Source organism: Nomascus leucogenys, unplaced genomic scaffold (assembly GCF_006542625.1).
Source record: "Nomascus leucogenys isolate Asia unplaced genomic scaffold, Asia_NLE_v1 000666F_130096_qpd_obj, whole genome shotgun sequence".
In the NCBI taxonomy this organism is placed as follows: Eukaryota; Metazoa; Chordata; class Mammalia; order Primates; family Hylobatidae; genus Nomascus; species Nomascus leucogenys.
Genome location: NW_022097306.1, coordinates 96,752 through 118,226, shown reverse-complemented (window position 1 = coordinate 118,226; position 21,475 = coordinate 96,752). Strand labels below are relative to the sequence as shown.

The following is a 21,475-nucleotide window of genomic DNA, read 5'->3' as shown; positions in this document are numbered from 1 at the left end:
TGTTTAATATTACAAAAATGTCTTAAGTAAATATAAAAGTTTCCACTTTCTTCTACTTCTGCCTCTATACCACTGAGAGGGGAAGAGAGAGAGGGAAGAGAAAGAGTGAGAAAGGCTTTCCTCTATACAGTAATATATTCTGGATGTGATTTCATGTGCTATATTCAGCTCTAATTATTATTATTAATTTTTTTTCGATGGAGTCTTTCTCTGTCCCCCAGGCTGGAGTGCAGTGGCCCCATCTTGGCTCACTGCAACCTCCACCTCCCGGGTTCAAGCAATTCTCCTGCCTCAGCCTCCTGAGTAGCTGGGATTACAGGCCCATGCCACCACTCCCGGCTATAGTTCTAATTAGTTTTTAACTGATATATGATAATAAAACCATCAAATATGGTATGTTATAATAAAATATTCTATCAATGGACATGTAGATTATCTACTATTTTATCATTATAATAAAAAATTCTACAGTAAACAATTTGTTCATATTTCTTCAGACTGCTATTCAGTATATGTAAGAGACAGAGGCTGAAAGTAAAATTTCTGAGACAAATGTGGACAGCTATTTCTCCCCCAAAAAACTGTGGTAATGTATACTTCCATGAGCCATGTATGTGATGCTATTTTCATATTCTTTCCTACACTAGATAACATCATTCTTCAATTTTAATTATAATTTTTCACATATGAAGTGTAATAATGATAGTACATTTTAGTTTGCATTTGCCTCAGCAGCACTGTGAATGAACATCTTTTCAGATTTTTATTAGTCACACATCTTTTAATTCTAAAAATTGCATGTTCGTTTGTCACTTTAATTTCTGAATGTTTATCATATTTTCTTTATTAATGTATGAAAATTCTCTAGATTTCAAGAATATTAAACAATGCAAGTGTTTGAAACATTTACTGCAAACCTAAATTTACAGCTGATTGAATTTTTGCTTATGTAAACTTCCAACCAGATGGAGACAGAATTTTAACAATGCCTCAGATGACTTCCTCACTCCTCCCAACAAAACGCCTAAAGCTAACCTCTTTTATAACCTCTATCGCCTTTGATTAATTTTGCCTGTGTTTGGACTTTGTATAAATGAGATTATAAAATATATACCCTTTCTATGTGTGTTGATTTCTTTGATTTGACATTATGACTGAAATTTATTCTAGTTATTGCGTGTATCATTGTACATTTCTATTATTAACAATCTTTATTATTTCTTCCACTATTTAAGCATACTACAATTTGTTTATACATTGTACTGTTGCTGGACATTTGGGTAGTTTCTCATTTTTGGCTAATACAAAAAAGCTTTTATGAACATTCCTGTACATATTTTGATGGACATTGCATTCATTTCTGATGGATGTACACTAGGAGTGTAATTTTTCAATCCTAAAGTAGATGTATATCTAATTTGATAAGAAACTGTAAAACATTCTTCAGATACAGTTGTATCAATTTACAATACCACCACTGTTGTAACAGAGTTTACATTGCTCCATATTCTCCTCAACATCTACCTTATAAAGAAAAATAATTTAGTCACTATGCTGGGTACTAATTGCAGTTAATTTGCATATCCTTGATAAGTAATGATGCTGAGCATCTCATATGTTTATTTTCTATTTGAAAATCTTTTTCATGAAATGTCCATTCAATTTGTTTGCTCATTTGTTGAGTCATTTGCATTTTCTTACTGACCTATAGGAATCCGTTATATATGATATAAACAACTCCTTTGTTGATATATGTATTACAATTATCTAATATTATCTGCGGCTTACCTTTTCACTTTCTTAGTGATTTCATTTAGTAAACAGAAGTTCTTAATGCAGTCCATTTGTAACTTAAAATCAACTACCACACTAGGCTTCACAAAAATTCAGAACTTCTGTTTACTAAATGATATCACTAAGAAAGTTCAGCATCATTACTTATCAAGGATCTGCAAATTAACCACAATTAATACAATTGTATTTCTATACCCAGATATTTGATAAAGCATTATTTAGTCTCAATCATTGTATTAGTTATTCTCAATGCTTCAGTAGGCACTGAACCTGTCCTCCTTCTGCTGGAATGGAAATCCAGGTGGTTTGGCACTTGATTAGAATGATTGGGCTGCCCAAGGTGTGTCTGTAAAGGAGTTTATGTAGGAGATTGCTGTGAGAGTCAGGAAACTGAGTAGGGAATATCCTCCCTCAATGTGAACAGGTACCTTCCGAGAAGCTGAAGGTGCAGGTGGAGGAATTCTCAGCTTTCATAATCAGTGAGCCAATTTCCCGTAATAAATCTCCTCTCTCTCTCCCTTTCTCTCTCTCTCTCTGTCATCTTTCTCATCTCACTCTCTCTCTATATATATATAAAGAGATATATAATATATATTCTTAATTTTCTTTTTTGACTGTTCATTGTTAGTGTATAGAAATACAATTGTTATGTGATAACTTTTGTATCCTGTTATTTGGATTGAGGTAGTTTCCTTCTATTTCTAGGGTTAAGTGCTTTTATCATGAAACGATGTTAAATTTTTTCAGATGATTTTCTGTATCAATTGTTTTCCCCCTTCATCTGCTAATGCAAAGTGATATATTACATTGATTTTTTGTGTTAAAACATCTTTGTATAGTAGGAATAAACACCACTTGGGCATAGTATATAATCTCTTTCATGTGCTATTGAATTTAGTTTGCTAGTATTTCGTTGAGGATTTTGCAACAATGTTAAGAAGTGATATTGGCCTATCATTTTCTATTCCTGTAGTTTTTTTGTCTGGCTTTGGTATCAAGTGATACTGCTCTCATAGAATAAACTAGGAAGTATTGCCTCCTCTTAAATTTTTTGAAAAAATTTTGAAGAGAATGGGTGCAAAATAATTCTTCCTTAAATGTTAGTGGGGGGCAGGCCTGCCCTAAAAGACCTCCTGAAGGAAGCACTAAACATGGAAAGGAAAAACCGGTAACAGCCACTGCAAAAACATGCCAAAATGTAAAGACCATCAAGGCTAGGAAGAAACCGCATCAACTAATGAGCAAAATAACCAGCTAACATCATAATGACAGGATCAAATTCACACATAACAATATTAACTACATGTAAATGGGCTAAATGCTGCAATTAAAAGACACAGACTGGCAAATTGGATAAAAAGTCAAGACCCATCAGTGTGCTGTATTCAGGAAACCCATCTCACGTGCAGAGACACACATAGTCTCAAAATAAAGGGATGGAGGAAGATCTACCAAGCAAATGGAAAACAAAAAGATGCAGGGGTTGCAATCCTAGTCTCTGATAAAACAGACTTTAAACCAACAAAGATCAAAAGAGACAAAGAAGGCCATTACATAATGGTAAAGGGATCAATTCAACAAGAAGAGCTAACTATCCTAAATAATATACACCCAATAGAGGAGCATCCAGATTCATAAAGCAAGTCCTTAGTGACCTACAAACAGACTTAGACTCCCACACAATAATAATGGGAGATTTTAACACCCCACTGTCAACATTAGACAGATCAATGAGACAGAAAGTTAACAAGGATACCAGGAATTGAACTCAGCTCTGCACCAAGTGGACCTAATAGACATCTACAGCACTCTCCACCCCAAATCAACAGAATATACATTCTTTTCAGCACCACACCACACCTATTCCAAAATTGACCACATAGTTGGAAGTAAAGCCTCCTCAGCAAATGTAAAAGAACTGAAATTACAACAAACTGTCTCTCAGACCACAGTGCAATCAAACTAGAACTCAGGATTAAGAAACTCACTCAAAACCGCTCAACTATATGGAAACTGAACAACCTGCTCCTGAATGACTACTGGGTACATAATGAAATGAAGGCAGAAATAAAGATGTTCTTTGAAACCAACGAGAACAAAGACACAACATACCAGAATCTCTGGGACACATTCAAAGCAGTGTGTAGAGGGAAATTTATAGCACTAAATGCCCACAAGAGAAAGCAGGAAAGATCTAAAATTGAAACACTAACATCACAATTAAAAGAACTAGAGAAGCAAGAGCAAACACATTCAAAAGCTAGCAGAAGGCAACAAATAACTAAGATCAGAGCAGAAATGAAGGAAAAAGAGACACAAAAAACCCTTCAAAAAAATCAATGAATCCAGGAGCTGGTTTTTTGAAATGATCAACAAAATTGATAGACTGCTAGCAAGACTAATAAAGAAGAAAAGAGAGAAGAATCAAATAGACGTGATAAAAAATGATAAAGGGGATATCGTCACCAATCCCACAGAAATACAAACTACCATCAGAGAATACTATAAACACCTCTACACAAATAAACTAGAAAATCTAGAAGAAATGGATAAATTCCTCGACAAATACACCCTCCCAAGACTAAACCAGGAAGAAGTTGAATCTCTGAATAGACCAATATCAGGCTCTGAAATCGAGGCAATAATTAATAGCTTATCAACCAAAAGAAGTCCAGGACCAGATGGATTCACAGCCGAATTCTACCAGAGGTACAAGGAGGAGCTGGTACCATTCCTTCTGAAACTATTCCAATCAATAGAAAAAGAGGGAATCCTCCCTAACTCATTTTATGTGGCCAGCATCATCCTGATACCAAAGCCTGGCGGAGACACAACAAAGAAAGAGAATTTTAGACCAATATCCTTGATGAACATTGATGCAAAAATCCTCAATAAAATATTGGCAAACCGAATCCAGCAACACATCAAAAAGCTTATCCACCATAATCAAGTGGGCTTCGTCCCTGGGATGCAAGGCTGGTTCAACATACGAAAATCAATAAACATAATCCCGCACATAAACAGAACCAAAGACAAAAACCACGTGATTATCTCAATAGATGCAGAAAAGGCCTTTGACAAAATACAACAACCTTCTTGCTAAAAACTCTCAATAAATTAGGTATTGATGGGACATATCTCAAAATAATCAGAGCTATCTATGACAAACTGACAGCCAATATCATACTGAATGGACAAAAACTGGAAGCATTCCCTTTGAAAACTGGCACAAGACAGGGATGCCGTCTCTCACCACTCCTATTCAATATAGTGTTGGAAGTTCTGGCCAGGGAAATCAGGCAGGAGAAGGAAATAAAGGGTATTCAATTAGGAAAAGAGGAAGTCAAATTGTCCCTGTTGGCAGATGTCATGATTGTATATCTAGAAAACCCCATTGTCTCACCCCAAAATCTCCTTAAGCTGATAAGCAACTTCAGCAAAGTCTCAGGATATAAAATCAATGTGCAAAAATCACATGCATTCTTATACACCAATAACAGACAAACAGAGCCAAATCATGAGTGAACTCCCGTTCACAGTTGCTTCAAAGAGAATAATATACCTAGGAATCCAACTTAGAAGGGATGTGAAGGACCTCTTCAAGAAGAACTACAAACCACTGCTCAATGACTTAAAAGAGGATACAAATAAATGGAAGAACATTCCATGCTCATGGGTAGGAAAATCAATATCATGAAAATGGCCATACTGCCCAAGGTAATTTATAGATTCAATGCCATCCCCATCAGGCTATCAATGACTTTCTTCACAGAATTGGAAAAAACTACTTTAAAGTTCATATGGAGCCAAAAAAGAGCCCACATTGCCAAGTCAATCCTAAGGCAAAAGAACAAAGCTGGAGGCATCATGCTACCTGACTTTAAACTATACTACAAGGTTACAGTAACCAAAACAGCATGGTACTAGTACCAAAACAGAGATATAGATCAATGGAACAGAACAGAGTCCTCAGAAACAATGCTGCATATCTACAACCATCTGATCTTTGACAAACCTGACAAAAACAAGCAATGGGGAAAGGATTCCCTATTTAATAAATGGTGCTGGGAAAACTGGCTAGCCATATGTAGAAAGCTGAAATTGGATACTTTCCTTACACCTTATACAAAAATTAATTCAAGATGGATTGAAGACTTACATGGTAGACCTAAAACCATAAAAACCCTAGAAGAAAACCTAGGCAATACCCTTGAGGACATAGGCAAGGGCAAGGACTTCATGTCTAAAACACCAAAAGCAATGGCAACAAAAGCCAAAATTGACAAATGGGATCTAATTAAACTAAAGAGCTTCTACACAGCAAAAGAAACTACCATCAGAGTGAACAGGCAACCTACAGAATGGGAGAAAATTTTTTCAGCCTACTCATCTGACAAAGAGCTAATATCCAGAGTCTACAATGAACTCAAACAAATTGACAAGAAAAAACAAACAACCCCATCAAAAAGTGGGGAAAGATATGAACAGACACTTCTCAAAAGAAGACATTTATGCAGCCAAAAAACACATGCAAAAATGCTCATCATCACTGGCCATCATTGAAATGCAAATCAAAACCACAATGAGGTACCATCTCACACCAGTTAGAATGGCCATCATTAAAAAGTCAGGAAACAACAGGTGCTGGAGAGGATGTGGAGAAATAGGAACACTTTTACACTGTTGGTGGGACTGTAAACTAGTTCAACCATTGTGGAAGTCACTGTGACGATTCCTCAAGGATCTAGAACTAGAAATACCATTTGACCCAGCCATCCCATTACTGGGTATATACCCAAAGGATTATAAATCATGCTGCTATAAAGACACATGCACACATATGTTTATTGCGGCACTATTCATAATAGGAAAGACTTGGAACCAACCCAAATGTCCAACAGTGATAGACTGGATTGAGAAAATGTGGCACATATACACCATGGAATACTATGCAGCCATAAAAAATGATGAGTTCATGTCCTTTGTAGGGACATGGATGAAGCTGGAAACCATCATTCTCAGCAAACTATCACAAGGACAAAAAACCAAACACCACATGTTCTCACTCATAGGTGGGAATGAACAATGAGAACACATGGACACAGGAAGGGGAACATGACACACTGGGGACTGTTGTGGGGTGGGGGGAGGGGGGCGGGATAGCATTAGGAGACTTGTAGGCTACAAGAAAAGGAAACAAAGTTGGTGAGGCCAAGTTTGAGTGTGTATGGATGTATATTTGAGTATATATGTATTCATGAAACGGAAAAGAAATGCAAATAACTTATTAAGTCAGGGTAATGGTTAATTTTGGAAGGAGAGAGTTGTCATCGAGATGAACAAATTTGAGGACTTCAGGGGTGGCTGGCAAAGTTCTATTTTGGACTTGAGATGTGATTATAATGGTGTTTGCCTTATAATATTTCATTAAGCTAAACATGTCTGTGTATTTTTCTTTACCTTGCTTTTACACTACAATAAAAAGGTATAAAAAAATTGAAGTAATGGATATTGATTGATTGATGGAGTCTCCCTCCAATCCACCCTCTATTAGCATGTTTTCTGTTGCATAAGAATCTTGAAATCTACAAATTGATTTTTTAAGCCAAGTTTCTCTGTGCAAAGTAGATTCCACCAATTAGATGCACCAAATGAGCTTTAGAAAGCACAAGTGTGGCACAGGGATCTACTGATATAATTGCTGCTGGTGAGCAAGATGATGATGACATGTGAGGGAAAGCAACTGTGGCAGCCATACCTGTGTCCAGTGACTATTCACCACCTTCAGGAGTGTTGAGGGTGATGAAGGACTGGCAATGACCCCAAAGCTTTTTGCCTTTTGCCCTTACATCACATTACTGGGGTAATGTGCTCTGGAACACAATAGCTACAGTAGCAGCTTCCAATGCATGTTCCTGTAAGTCTTTGAATTATTCATAAGCATTTAATACATTGTATTAAATCTGCTTAATTTACCCAATGGTTTCTGTTTTCTTAACTGTAGGACAACCAATATAAATATATTCAAACAAGAAGAAAAAATTTAGATATAAATATATTATTATATTAAAAAATTAATTAAATTGCTATTTCTAGCCTCAAACTAAAAAAATTCTCTCTTTTAAATTTTCTTTAACAGATGGCGAGTGAGCAAAGGGAGAAAAATCTAGCTTTTGTTGATGGCTTCAGATTCCTAGTACACTTAAAACGTAAAGAAAAGAGGCGAATTAACAATGGTCTTGCATTTAGTAGTCATAAAAAGGCTAATGGGGGAAAAAACCTGGAGCCTCCATTTTTTAAGAGAGAACATTTTTTAATTTAAAAAATAGGTATACATCTCCTTATATTGGCAATGTAAATTATCAGAGTAAAAAATAAAAATGAAAGTATAATATTTTAGTACATACTAGTTATTGGAATTTATTTGTTTTACAAAAATCAAAGAGAAAAAATAAACAACATGTCAATTGAGTTATATTAGCAACAATACAGACAGAATACATCAATCAACGATCCCAGTCACATTTTCAATCTCATTTTAGTGTTGGTCCTACACACTCCAGAATAATTTGTGCATATTTACCTCATAGGTGTAACCAAGAGTGTTAAAAATAATTCCAAACAACAAAGCATAACAGAAACTTATAAACTGAAAAACTGTCGAGTTGCTTAGTGGATTTCATTGGCATCTGAGAGTACATGCAAGAAGTTCACATGAATTAGATTTCCCTGGCTGTTTTCTTCTCCCCATTTTTCAACTGACACATACATCTGAAAACCATGCAAAATAATATCAAGGAAAGAACAGGGAAATAGGAGGATTACTCCAACTCTCTCAACAAATTTTGCTATAACTGAGTTGTTTAAAAACTCACATGTAGAGAAGAGATTCACTGGTAGTTTTTTAAATTTGAAAATACTATCATAAACAGTCTGGATATGCACAAGTAACAGCATTTTACCAAGAACTTCTTATAGTAGCATAATCCAGTGATCACATTATCCTAAACCCTTATCAATGCAGAAAAATACTTCACATAAGACAGCTCATATAATACAAAACTTTATCTATCTACTAATGTATCCATCTGCCGATCTCTTCACCTTAATAATATGAGTCAAACATCATTCTTATTCTGATGACAATTGTAATGTGAATTCATCCTAAAATCAATAAACCAATTTAATATTTATTCATTGTAAAGAAGCAATAGCATAATGATTAAGCAACAACTTGATACTTCTCTTGATTAATGACAATTGTGAACAGACAGAAAAACAAGTTTCCAGAAGCTTTAATTAATGTAAGATCCAGTGTAATTTTCTAGTGGAAGTTACTTTTAATTTTTTCAAATCAATACTGACACACGTATACAGATGTGAATATTTACACACACACATATACAGACATCAATATTTAAAACACATAAATGAAAATTTACCTTTTAAATTAAACAAGTCAATTGTTAGCTCAAGAGACTATCAAGTCCCATAAACAAAGATATCCAGGGGTTATCACCCAGAATGATACAATGACTAACATTTATTGACAACTATATGCTTTATATTATTTACTTCTTTTATGCCTCAAATAACTCTGTGGTGTAGAGACCACTATTATCTCCTTTAACATATGTAGAAACTGAGGCTAAGAGGTATTAAGTGCTTAGCTTAAGTTTACACCACTAGTAGTAGAAGTAGTATTAAACACTGGTTTAAAAAAAAAAGATAACCAGAGTCTAAGACTTTTAAAACTACACATTAGACTTCAGATTCTGCAGACCCTTTTAATGCAGGGGTGTCCAAACTTTTGGCTTCTCTGGGCCACATTGGAAGAATTGTGTTGGGCCACACATAAAATACACTGATACTAAAGATAGTTGATGAGCTTTACAAAGAAATCACAAGAAAATCTTATAATGTTTTAAGAAAGCTTATGAATTTGTGTTGGGCTGAATTTAAAGTCATCTCCTGAGCTGCATGCAACCTGCAGGTCATGGGTTGGACAAGCTAGGCTTAAAGCTTATACAGTTCGAGGACACCTGTTTCAGGAAAAGAAAATCAAAATAACTAATAAAAGGTTGTTAGTTTCTATTCTAGGGCCTTCGAGGAAATCCATGCAAAGGAGAAGTTATAAAACCTAAGCTTTAACTAGCTTTATGGTAAATCCACCATCATTATACCATATAGTATTCTAAAAGTTTTCTTAAGCATTTTTAGACACAAACATAATTTGTAGTTTTTATTGCTATTATATATATCCAGTTCCTTCACATATTAAAATTTACACTTTATCTGTTTTTATCTATACCCGATTTTTAACAGTTTTTCCATCTGCATTCAATTATTGTCAAGCTTCACAGCTTCCTAAACAGGTAGAGGAAGATGAAGTTTCTTGTTAACACAGTCTTCTTATAAATGCTCCAGAACTCCCTCAATTGTGTTATTGCAGATAGTGCAGATCACTTAAAATTATACTTGCCTGCATATCTTGCATTCTCTGCAGAACATCATCTCTGTCTCTGGAAACTCCGGTGGCAGCTGGCACCATCCTTACTACTGCTTAACGAGTCCATGGCCATGTCACTGCAGTTATCCTTGGTAAAAGAGTGTCAGCATCTTGTCTAAGAGATATATCGATAAAACCACCCACCATGAGTCCTAAAGTCCTAACTAAGATTTTTAAGTGTTTATATAACATGCAGAGGTGCCATGAATATTGACTCCTCACACTAAGCCACCAAGAAATGTGATAGTTCCATTTATATATGTAAGTCCTCCAAAGGCTTTCTATAATCCTTTTTATTATCAGCTACAGAACTTTACTATCAATCCAACTACTTAATCTCATTATTGACTTGCCTTATAGAGTTGTCTGCTGATCAGCTACAACTTTGAGGGTATTTTGGCAAGTGTTCTTGAGTTTTAGAATTCTCCACAAAAGCACAGAAAATCAATAGCGTCTCTTCCAGAAGATTCCACAGTTTTATATTGCAAAAAGCAGCACAGTTTTGAAAATATTCCCTGGACAAATAAATATGTCAAGTAAAAGAATTATTTCTAGCATTTTTAAACACCAGCTAAAACATTCTACATAAACGAAGTCCTTGAGTCTGAACATATTTGTACATATAACTGCAACCAAGAGAAAGTTCACATTCAAAACCTAAATTGGCCTATTTGTATCCCTATTTAAAATAGAATTATGCTAATTTTGTGCTTACATAAGCATGTTTTATCTTATGTTAATACTGTAGACGTTATTATCTAATAATTTTAAAACTGCTCAGGCTTTAAACACAATATCACAGACTTTCAAGCTGTAAGCTTTTTCCTTATTTGCTTAGTACATTAATGAAGAAATAAAACAAAAACTGATGAAGAAAAAAATACATTCCTTTTATAACTTGGCTTAATATGAACATCTAAGAATTTTCTGTTCTAATTATCTTTCATAAATGATAATTAATGCATTTCATTTGTTTTCTCCATTTACTCAATCATACCAGAAAATAACAACTTGATATTATCAAATACTGTGGTTGCAACCTATCTTTCCCTTTGTGGATACATGTTGGATCATATATAAGACACTATATTTTATCAATATCATTTAGAAAATTCTAAATAACAGTTAACTCATGAATATTTGCCATCATTTAAAGATGATTTGCAAAGTAGGGTATACAGAATGACTTTTCCTCTTTCAATACTTGCAATCCCAGTAAGTACCAGCAGGTGGTAGTAATACTTTGTATACATTAAAGCTAATATTGACCCTACCAGATTTATTTATAACAGTAACAAAACCTATTTGTGTACAAAAACATACTTATTACATTGACAATGTATTACTAAATGCAGATTCATTATTTTTACAGCCAAATATTTCAAGAAAAAAATAACCAAAATGGAAAGCAATATAACACTTTAAAATGAAAGCATGGACTCCCCATAAATTCTACTGTTAGAAGCTGTGTCTCTTAATTCCAGTTTTAACTTCTTAGGAATTAAGCAACCATCGTGTCTGTACAAAACAAAGTGTACTGATCTGCAACTCATTTCATATTTTCTGATTTGCAGAATTCTCCATCCTCTCTACTCATTCTGCATTATCAGAAAGAAATATCATGACTGTATTGCCTTGATGATGAACTAAAAGTGGTTGGTAAAGATTGCTACACTTACAGCAATTTTATGGACGTCATTAACATTCGAAGTAAAATATATCTAGAGTTTTCTTTAATAGAAGAGATCACAAATTGGTTTAAATGTTAAGTGGGAGTGGCTTGGGGAAGTATGCGGAAAATCATTGCTTCTCTGTCAGAGGCTAAGATCCTATAGCAGTATGGAGTTCCTAAGGATTATAGGAATCTCGCTAGCTTGTCACTAAGTGACTCAGTTGCTAACTGTGTGTAATTGTCATAATCTCCTAGTTCTGCTTTAATCTATATTTCTTCTCCTCATTCCTTGGTCCTCTTTTCCAATAAATTGATTATTGATATTGAATGTCCTAACTGGAACTGTCACTCCTGACATTTTTATAGTTTTTTTTTCTAGAATAAATTGTTTTCATTAACTTGATTTTCTGAAATTTCAAATGTATTTTGAACACATTCACATTCATGAGAATAGTTTCAAAATGCACTGAACTTGAGCCCTCACAAATTCTTGGCAATTACAATTTGATAAGAACCCTCTAGAAAGAAGAGCCTAACACAGCATTGTGACTAATGTTCTGTGTCACAAAAACTATGAAGGCATTGCCTTATTAAAATTTAGAAACCTATTTTTCAGTTTCCTCATGGCTATCTTTACTTCTTGATTCCTCAAAGTATAGATTACTGGGTTCAGAATGGGAGTAAAGATGGTATAAAACACAGACAGAATCTTGTCTGTGAGAAAGCTGCTTAGTGGCCACATGTAGATGAAGATGCATGGTCCAAAGAACAAGAAGACAACAATGAAATGAGCTGTACAAGTAGAAAGGGCCTTAGATGATCCTCTGGAAGAATGATGCTTCACAGTAACCAGGACAATAACATATGAATTCAATAAAACAATAAAGCAGGACAACACAATTATGCCACTTGTTGAGATCATAAAGAGGCTCAGAACATAAGTATCCACACAAGCCAACTGGAACACCACAGGAAGGTCACAGAAAAAGCTGTCTACCTCATTGGGACCACAGAATGGTAACGTGAGGGCAAATATGACCTGACTCATTGAATGCATGATTCCCACAATCCAGGAAGCCACCACGAGAGCAACACACACCTGGGGACTAATGACTGAAGCATAGTGCAGGGGCTTGCATATTGCAATATACCTATCAAAGGACATGGCCTTGAGTAAAATGATCTCAGTTCCAGTGAAAAGGTGGAGAAAGATTATCTGGGTAAGGCAGCCATCAAAAGAGATGGTTTTGTGACCTGTTAGGTAATCTGTAATCATCTTTGGGGTGGCAAAAGAAGCAAGAGACATATCAATGATTGAAAGATTGGTAAGCAGGAAATACATAGGGGAGTGTAGGTGAGGGTCCACTATAACTGTGATGACTATGAGGCTGTTACCCACCATTGTTGCCACATAAAGCAATGAAAACACCATAAAGAAAAACATCTATAGTTCCCAGGAATTAGAGAGCCCCAGCAAAACAAATTCAGACATGGTAGACTTATTGGCCACATCCATTGTCTTGATTCATTGGCAGAAGCCTGTATCACGAAAAAAAAAAAAAAAAAAAAAGAAAGTGAGATTCAATGGAAGAAAAAGATTCATTTCCAATTGCCTACTTTCAGAAATTTTATCTTCTCTATAAAACTTATCTTGACTATTCTTTCCATCCTTCTCATTTGGTATATTGTTTTGAATGGAAATTATGAAATATTAGAGCTTATAGCAAAATGTTCCTTAAATCATAGGTATTGAAAAGAACACTTTCTTTTCCGATACTAAATGGCAATCCAACCAAGATAATATCATTCTGAACAGACCTACCTACCTATTTGTCCATCTATTCATCTGTGTAAGTCTAACCATAACAGTAAGAACTTACTTTATGCTGACAATGTGTGAAACACACATACACATACATGTTTAGTCATTTGGAATTTGTCCATAAAGATATCCTTACTGACGAAAACATATAAAAATTATATCACATGTAAGGGCTCTTAAGCACATTATAGTGAAGTTTCGATGGACAGTTGTAGAGCTCTTGTACATTTCCAGAGATGAACTGTTAAAGTATTCCCAGATAAAGTTTCCTGTTTGAAACTCAAAAGAAATACATAGAAAGTTAGTTTTGCTGATATTCATCCAGAGAAAGAAGACCAATTTATTACAATACAGTCATATAGACAAAGGAAAGACATTTAACTTCTTTTGGTCCTTTCTTTTTAATTAAAATATGAATGTGTTCCTTACAAATATTCATAATTCTATGATTTAAAATTTTATATCATAAAGGATATATAACATTTTCATGGGAAAGTGCTCAAAGATCAATCTCTTTCATTTCACCTCTGTTTGAATTCTTCTTCTGTAAATGTCAACATATGTAAACTGTTGTATTGACCTAAGCTGCATGGAATAGGGATTAGGAAATGGGAGTGGGAAGGGCAAATATTTAAAATATTTCAGTAGAACTCATTTGTGAAACACTTTTACTTACCAGATCTATAGCAGAACCAGGGCTTTAGATTATTCAGTGTTAAGTAGGCTTCTGACAGAGCATAGAAGGCAATTTAAAATATAAATAAATGACCTAGTTGAATCATTAGTTGTGTACCAGCTGTGGATAAAATGGATGCTGTAGGGACATGGGAATTGAAGAAATCATCTTGCAATGGGATTTATTAAACAACAAAGATGGTATTATTGAGTTCACAAAGGAAAGATATTTCAAGAATCTTATGGGAATTTACAAAGATCGTTTTCACCTGGACCTGAGAGACTCAGGGACTAGAAGTTGGGAAAGTCCTAATTTCAAAAAGCCGCAGGAAATATCAAATCAACTAATTTTAATAAGCACTCTTGGTTCTCTAATGCTATATTAGAAGCAACAGAGAACAAAATCCAAACATTCACCTCTGCTTCAAGTAATTTAGAGTTATTTGGAAATATTAAACACCTATAAATAAAACAATTGGTGAAAAATACCACCAAATAAACCTCGTGTTGAGTCAATTCTCAGAGACCATGAATGAACTAGACTTTAGTTAAAAAAAAAGAAAACTGGTAATGTGCAGAATCAATCAAGCAAGTGTTCTTGCAGGAGACATGTCATGAACTTGACTTAGAATGAAAACTAAAATGTTGATTGGCAGAAGAAAAAAAATGCACTTGGAGGGAAAACAGTGCAACTTAATTGCCATGAAATGGGATATTTAGTTAGCAGTTTAGAAGAACAAGAACGCTTTTCTAAAAATTTAACTTCATATAAAAGATAACGGGTCATTTTAATGTCAGGGGCAGAATTATGATTATTTGAAAGCAGTATTATGTAAGCATTTATTTAGATAGTTTGGAGAAGGGAGAAATTTAATACAGATCATTAAATGAAATGGATATAAGGAGATAATTTTGACTAAGTTACCAGAAATGTGAATGTGATTGTAATTAATTAAATGAGACATCCAAGTAACTGTCATTATGAATATTTTTATTTATTGAATACTAATAATATGATTATTCTCCTGTGCAGTCTATGTAGTAGACTGATTTTTTTTCAGACAGTTTCATTCTTGTCACCCAGCCTGGAGTGCAATGGTGCAATCTTGGCTCACTGAAACCTCCGCCACCTGGTTCAAGCAATTCTCCTGTCTCAGCCTCCAGAGTAGCTGAGATTACAGGCATGTGCCACCATGCCCTGCTAATTATATTTTCAGTAGAGGCAGGGTTTCACCATGTTGGCCAGGCTGGTTTCGAACTCCTGACCTCAAGTGATCAGCCCACCTCCACCTCACAAAGTGCTGGGATGAACAGTGAGCCACCACGCCCAGCCGACTGAATTTTAGAAAATCAAAACTGATTACCTTTTTGTATATGGCTCATCCCTTCAGCAACCTTCACATGCTGTGGAAGGAGTATAACCCTCAGTTTATCTACCAGAGCCTTGGATACATGACTTACTTTGTTCAATGTAATGTGACTAGAAGTATCATATGCCACACATGAGCAGAAGTTTTAAAAGTCAATGTGTGACTCCAGCACTGTTTATATATTTTATTTTTTAACTCATCAGGGTCTTAGGATAAATAGAATAAATACAAAGAAACATTGAGAGACAGGCACACGTACACACACACACACACACACACACGGGAGGAATACAGAATGATGAGATATTATATGTAAATATGGAGTACCAGCCAGACCCTAGCCATTTTATACACTCCAGGTGAGGCACAAGATATGTTAGGAAAGCCTTTCTGAAAGTTCCAGTACCAGTGGAGCTCCCAGGTAAATAATGCAAGTGCATGAGTCTTTCCTATAGACCGGAGAGTGGCACGTTACATCTTTCTATTGTCAAAGTGGTTAAGCTGAGAACTACAGTTCCCAGAATTCTTTTCTCCACGTCTTTCTGTATTGGAGTTGTCTAAAAATAAATTTGTTTGGAATTTGAAAAGCAACCTAAAGCACCAGCCATTACTCTCTGATCTTTGTGACTATACAGATGCAGAGGCGCCAACAGCTTCTAGCTTGTTTTGCTCTCAGCCACTTCACTCTGTGTCCACCTTTTTCCCAACTTCTGAATTGGAGGATCAACAGAAGCCTCAGGCTGCCTGCCTGCAGATCCTCAGAAGTAGCAACTGAACAAAAATTTTTCTACAAGCAAAATTTACTCCTTTCATGACCTCTACTTCATTGGCTAGATGGGCTTGGTTTCTTGATTGACTGGCTATTGCTGCCTCTGATTCTGCAGCTCTCTGTTTCATGTCTTTGCTTTCCTAAGTCCTTCCACAATTGTTTAAGGTCTAATTCCTATGGTAAATGCCTTATCCCACAGTGCATGGTAGCTCTGCTTTCTAAGTTGAACTCTATTTCTTAACCTAAGTCAAAACTAACAATGTAGATAAAATCAGAGATGTTTTGATTTTATCCCTGACATTCCAACATGTCATTCCTATTGTCCCCTATCATCTCCCTCTCCTTAGAGGTAAATGAATAAATATATATATTTATTCATATAAATATATGTGTGTGTGTATGTTCATATAAATATATATGAATATTATATATTTATATATAATACACACACACACATATATACACATATACCTATTTAAATATATATGTGTATATTTAATATATTTAACGTTCCTCCATGGGATTTTATTATTTTTATATTATTTTATATTCCTTCTGGAATATATAATATTATAAATATATTATTTTATATTCCTTCTGGCATTACCTCACTGTAGTATCATCTAGAGCAGGTGTTCAAGCTGCTAGAATTTTGCTGCCTGATAGAAACATTTACCATATGATAATTGATAAGTGGCATCTCAATGAATTTCAACATATGTTTGTATAAAAAGAGTTCGAGCATCTTTTATATAGATAACAGCTATTTGCACTTTTTTCCCATTTTATGCAGGGTTCTTGGTCTTTTTATTCTCTAATTTAATGGTTTTTTATGTATTGATATATCAATGCTTTTTTTTAATCTCTCAGTGCAAATGAGGAAATTGAGATTTATGATAATGTGGTGATGTACTCAGTATAATAAAGTCTTGTACTGTGATGTAAACTCAGGCCTCCAAATCTGAGATTCAATGTTCTTTATATTATACTAGAGGCATATAATGCAGTTTCATCAAGTTATTTCTTTTCACCTTATGAATACAAGCTCTGTGAAATATAAACATTCAAAACTTCCTTGTTAATAGAGAAATATTTAAGTATGGGTGGCATTTAAATTTTATTGATTGTTACTCTGATTTTTAGGAGATATTAAAATTTTGATTACTTCACGTTCTTTACATAGTTAGAATTTATAAACCAGAATTTTTTCACTTTTCACTTTTTTTCCATTACTCCATAATGACTCAAGTGAATAGTACAAAATTTAAATTCTTGAACGTTCATTTTATTATTTTCTGTATCAGTTTTTTTCCAAATGGGGATACACAGGCCTTATACTCATGTATTAATGGAGGAACTGAGAGATAACACTTGTAGTCTCACAAGTCAAATAATAGAAACTATTTGTCTTGTCTTTGCTGTGGTCTAAGATACGCGTTATTCTTTATATTTTCCCAGCCAATCACATCCATGCCCTGTACATGAAACATTTACGAGCAATCATGCATTCTGTAATTCACCTTTAAATATGGCCAAACCAAAGTTTTAATAACTCCCACTGCAACTTGAACATCTCTTTATTCCCCAAGCAGCAGCTGGTCTTTTTCTTGCCATGTAATTCACAAAATTATTTCGTATCAATACAGCTGTCATAAATACAAAGGTCTCAAGGACTGTGAGCCTCCTTTCCCCAGAAATTAGGCAAGTGATTCACCTAACTTCACTGTGAAGCAGTTGTCCTTGCTTTCAGGAGTTGGTTGTTATATTACATGTGTGGAAAGGATCTTAAAATTATCTAGATCAACGCCCCTATTTTACATATGAAGACTTGGAAGCATTGGTTGACTCAGTAAATTACTGGATCCCACACTCCTAGGACAAGATTTCAATTCTCATTTTCTGACTTTCAGGTCACTGTTATTTCTGTTACCCCAATTTAAATGAGAGCTGTGCTAGAGACTTCTATTTAAATATCAGGTAGGTGAGTGCAAAAGAAATTAAAAGTTTCTGGGATGGGTAAAGCTAGAAGAACAATGTGAAGGTTTTTTGTTTATTTGTTTTTCAAAGGCCACACAATTTTTAATAGAAAGCCAAAGAACAGTAGGTAGTTGAATGAGTAAATTGGGTTTGGTCTCAGAACAATTTGTTTAGAATATATAGTTACAACAGAGGTTTGAGAAGAAAAGAAAAACAAATGCTTGGATTAGTAGAAAGACGAAAAGGTTTTGTCATGAATTTTGAGTACACATCATTTCAATTGGCTTTCAGTGCACTTTGTAAATCTCAGATCTCAGTGAGACAGAGATTTCCTTAATCAGCCAAGTTAACAACTTTTGAGGTACGTTATATTACATAACTTCTAAATTCATTACTATCTTCTATCTGATGTAAACTTGTCTCAACAGTTCCTCCATGTAAACTCTGGAAACAGGAAGAGTGTTTTTTGTTTCAAACAGCTTCTGTGAAATCAATAATTTCTAGCATTTAAAAAATGCCTCGCTTCTGGCAGCATGGTATTTAACAGTCTTTCTATTTAAAATAGAAATGTATGAGTACTTCAGCCTTTAACCAGAACATGTTCATTAGCCTCTGAAAAATGTATGGCATTGGTGACATACATCAAGCGTCATTCATAATATCTGTATAACTAAAATAAAGAACAAATAATTAGAGGTGATTTCACTTTTTTTTTTTTTGAGGCGGAGTCTCACTCTGCCGCCAGGCTGGAGTGCAGTGGCACGATCTCGGCTCACTGCAACCTCTGCCTCCCGGGTTCAAGCGATTCTCCTGCCTCAGCCTCCTGAGTAGCTGGGATTACAGGTGTATGCCACCATGCCCGGCTAATTTTTGTATTTTTAGTAGAGACGGGGTTTCACCATGTTGGTCAGGCTTATCTTGAACTACTGACCTCGTAATCTGCATGCCTCGGCCTCCCAAAGTGATGGGATTACAGGTATGAGCCACCGTGCCCAGCCATTTCACTTTTATTCTAGACAATCTCCATTAGAAAATTGAAACAGATGATGTATCTCTGTAGTCATTTTCCTCCCCTCATGTTTGATTCCTTTTTCTTAGCCACTGCAAGAGACCAGTGCCCACACCTTTCCCACTATTGTGTTCCCACTAATAATAAGCTTTGATCCTCAAATATTCCTCATCCGTCTTTCACCCTTCATGATGTTTGAAAAAGGTTTTCACTCCCTTTTCTTACAAAAGCCTGCTGCCAGCAAGCTGTGAAATTTAAAAACTATTTCACAAACTGCGGAGTAAATATTTGAAACCGTTAATTTTTATTTATTTTATGAATATTTGTATTTTACTTGTAAAACAAATTGCTAAGTCATTAAAAAAAAGATATTTAATTGAATCATTTGAAATACCTAGAAAGGCCATTGGGAAAAATATTTGGCCACTGTGAGTCCGGAAAAGAGACAATAGGGAACTATCTGATGGTGGGCTGCCACTAAATTAGTCCATGCAAAAATCCCACTTTGAGTTTGATTGCTGTATTTTTTCGTAGTTCTCCTCCCAAATGGAAATGCTAGAGTCCTTCCAGAAATCAGAGCAAATGGCCTGGAGCAATCAGTCTGTGGTAACCGAATTCATGCTACGGGGTCTGTCCAGTTCTTTCGAACTCCAGATTTTCTACTTCCTGCTTTTCTCCATAGTCTATGCAGCCACTGTGCTGGGGAACCTTCTTATTGTGGTCACTATCGCATCAGAGCCACACCTTCATTCCCCCATGTACTTTCTGCTGGGCAATCTCTCCTTCACTGACATGTCCCTGGCCTCATTTGCCACCCCCAAAATGATTACAGACTTCCTTAGTGAACACAAAGCCATCTCTTTTGAAGGCTGCATGACCCTGATATTCTTCCTACATCTCTTAGGGGGTGCTGAGATTGTACTGCTGATCTCCATGTCCTTTGATAGGTATGTGGCTATCTGTAAGCCTCTACGTTACCTAACAATCATGAGCTGGAGAATGTGTGTTGGGCTTGTGATACTTTCCTGGATTGTCGGCATCTTCCATGCTCTGAGTCAGTTAACATTTACAGTGAATCTGCCCTTCTGTGGACCCAATGAAGCAGACAGTTTCTTTTGTGACCTCCCTTTGGTGATTAAACTCACTTGTGTCGACACATATATTCTGGGGGTGTTCATGATCTCAACCAGTGGCATGATTGCCCTGGTGTGCTTCATCCTCTTGGTGATCTCCTACACTATCATCCTGGTCACCGTTCGGCAGCATTCCTCTGGTGGATCCTCCAAAGCCCTCTCCACGTGCAGTGCCCACTTTACTGTTGTGACCCTTTTCTTTGGCCCAAGCATTTTCATCTATATGTGGCCTTTCACAGATTTCCCAATAGACAAAGTACTCTCAGTGTTTTATACCATATTCACTCCCCTCTTGAATCCAGTGATCCATACCCTTAGGAATAAAGATGTCAAGTATTCAGTGAGGAAACTAAGCAGCCATATCTTTAAATCTAGGACGACTGACCATACTTCTTAATTTTCCTCATAGAAAAATAAAATACTTCTTCAGCATTTATCCCCCTCATTCAATTGGTCAACATATTGATGCTATTGCAAGAAATCAATTAGTTTGTGGTAGAACTGTTTCTGTAACCAGCCTCAGCTGTCATGAAGTTCTGGTCATATTAATTGTTTCTTACACAACATGACATTTACTGTAGAGCATTATAAAATGTATACTTAATGTTTTATGTGAAAGGACCAACAATATCAAATACTTATTTTTTAGATCTATTTTAATATAATTTCCTTTGAGACTTTCACGTTTTAAGAAAGAGTAGATTTCCTCCCTATCTCTAGCAATAGTCTCTAAGAAAAAAGACAA

The 21,475-nt window shown here is 35.4% G+C and overlaps 2 protein-coding genes across 2 annotated transcripts; one reads left to right on the top strand and one right to left on the bottom strand.

Moving 5' to 3' along the window:
• Positions 1–12,546: 12,546 nt before the first annotated feature.
• LOC100590162 (olfactory receptor 4K2) lies at positions 12,547–13,491 on the bottom strand. The gene is given in 1 exon segment (XM_003280883.3): positions 12,547–13,491. A coding segment is annotated over 1 exon segment (945 nt).
• A 6,688-nt stretch (positions 13,492–20,179) lies between these two features.
• Positions 20,180–21,127, top strand: LOC115834228 (olfactory receptor 4K3-like). The gene has a single exon (XM_030808982.1). It carries the CDS (start codon positions 20,180–20,182, stop codon positions 21,125–21,127), a length of 948 nt encoding a protein of 315 aa, XP_030664842.1.
• The last annotated feature ends 348 nt before the right edge of the window (positions 21,128–21,475 follow it).

Bases quoted from the DNA above. Each gene is read 5' to 3' on its own strand.
- LOC115834228 (XM_030808982.1), top strand. From the start codon at position 20,180: ATGGCCTGGAGCAATCAGTCTGTGGTAACCGAATTCATGCTACGGGGT.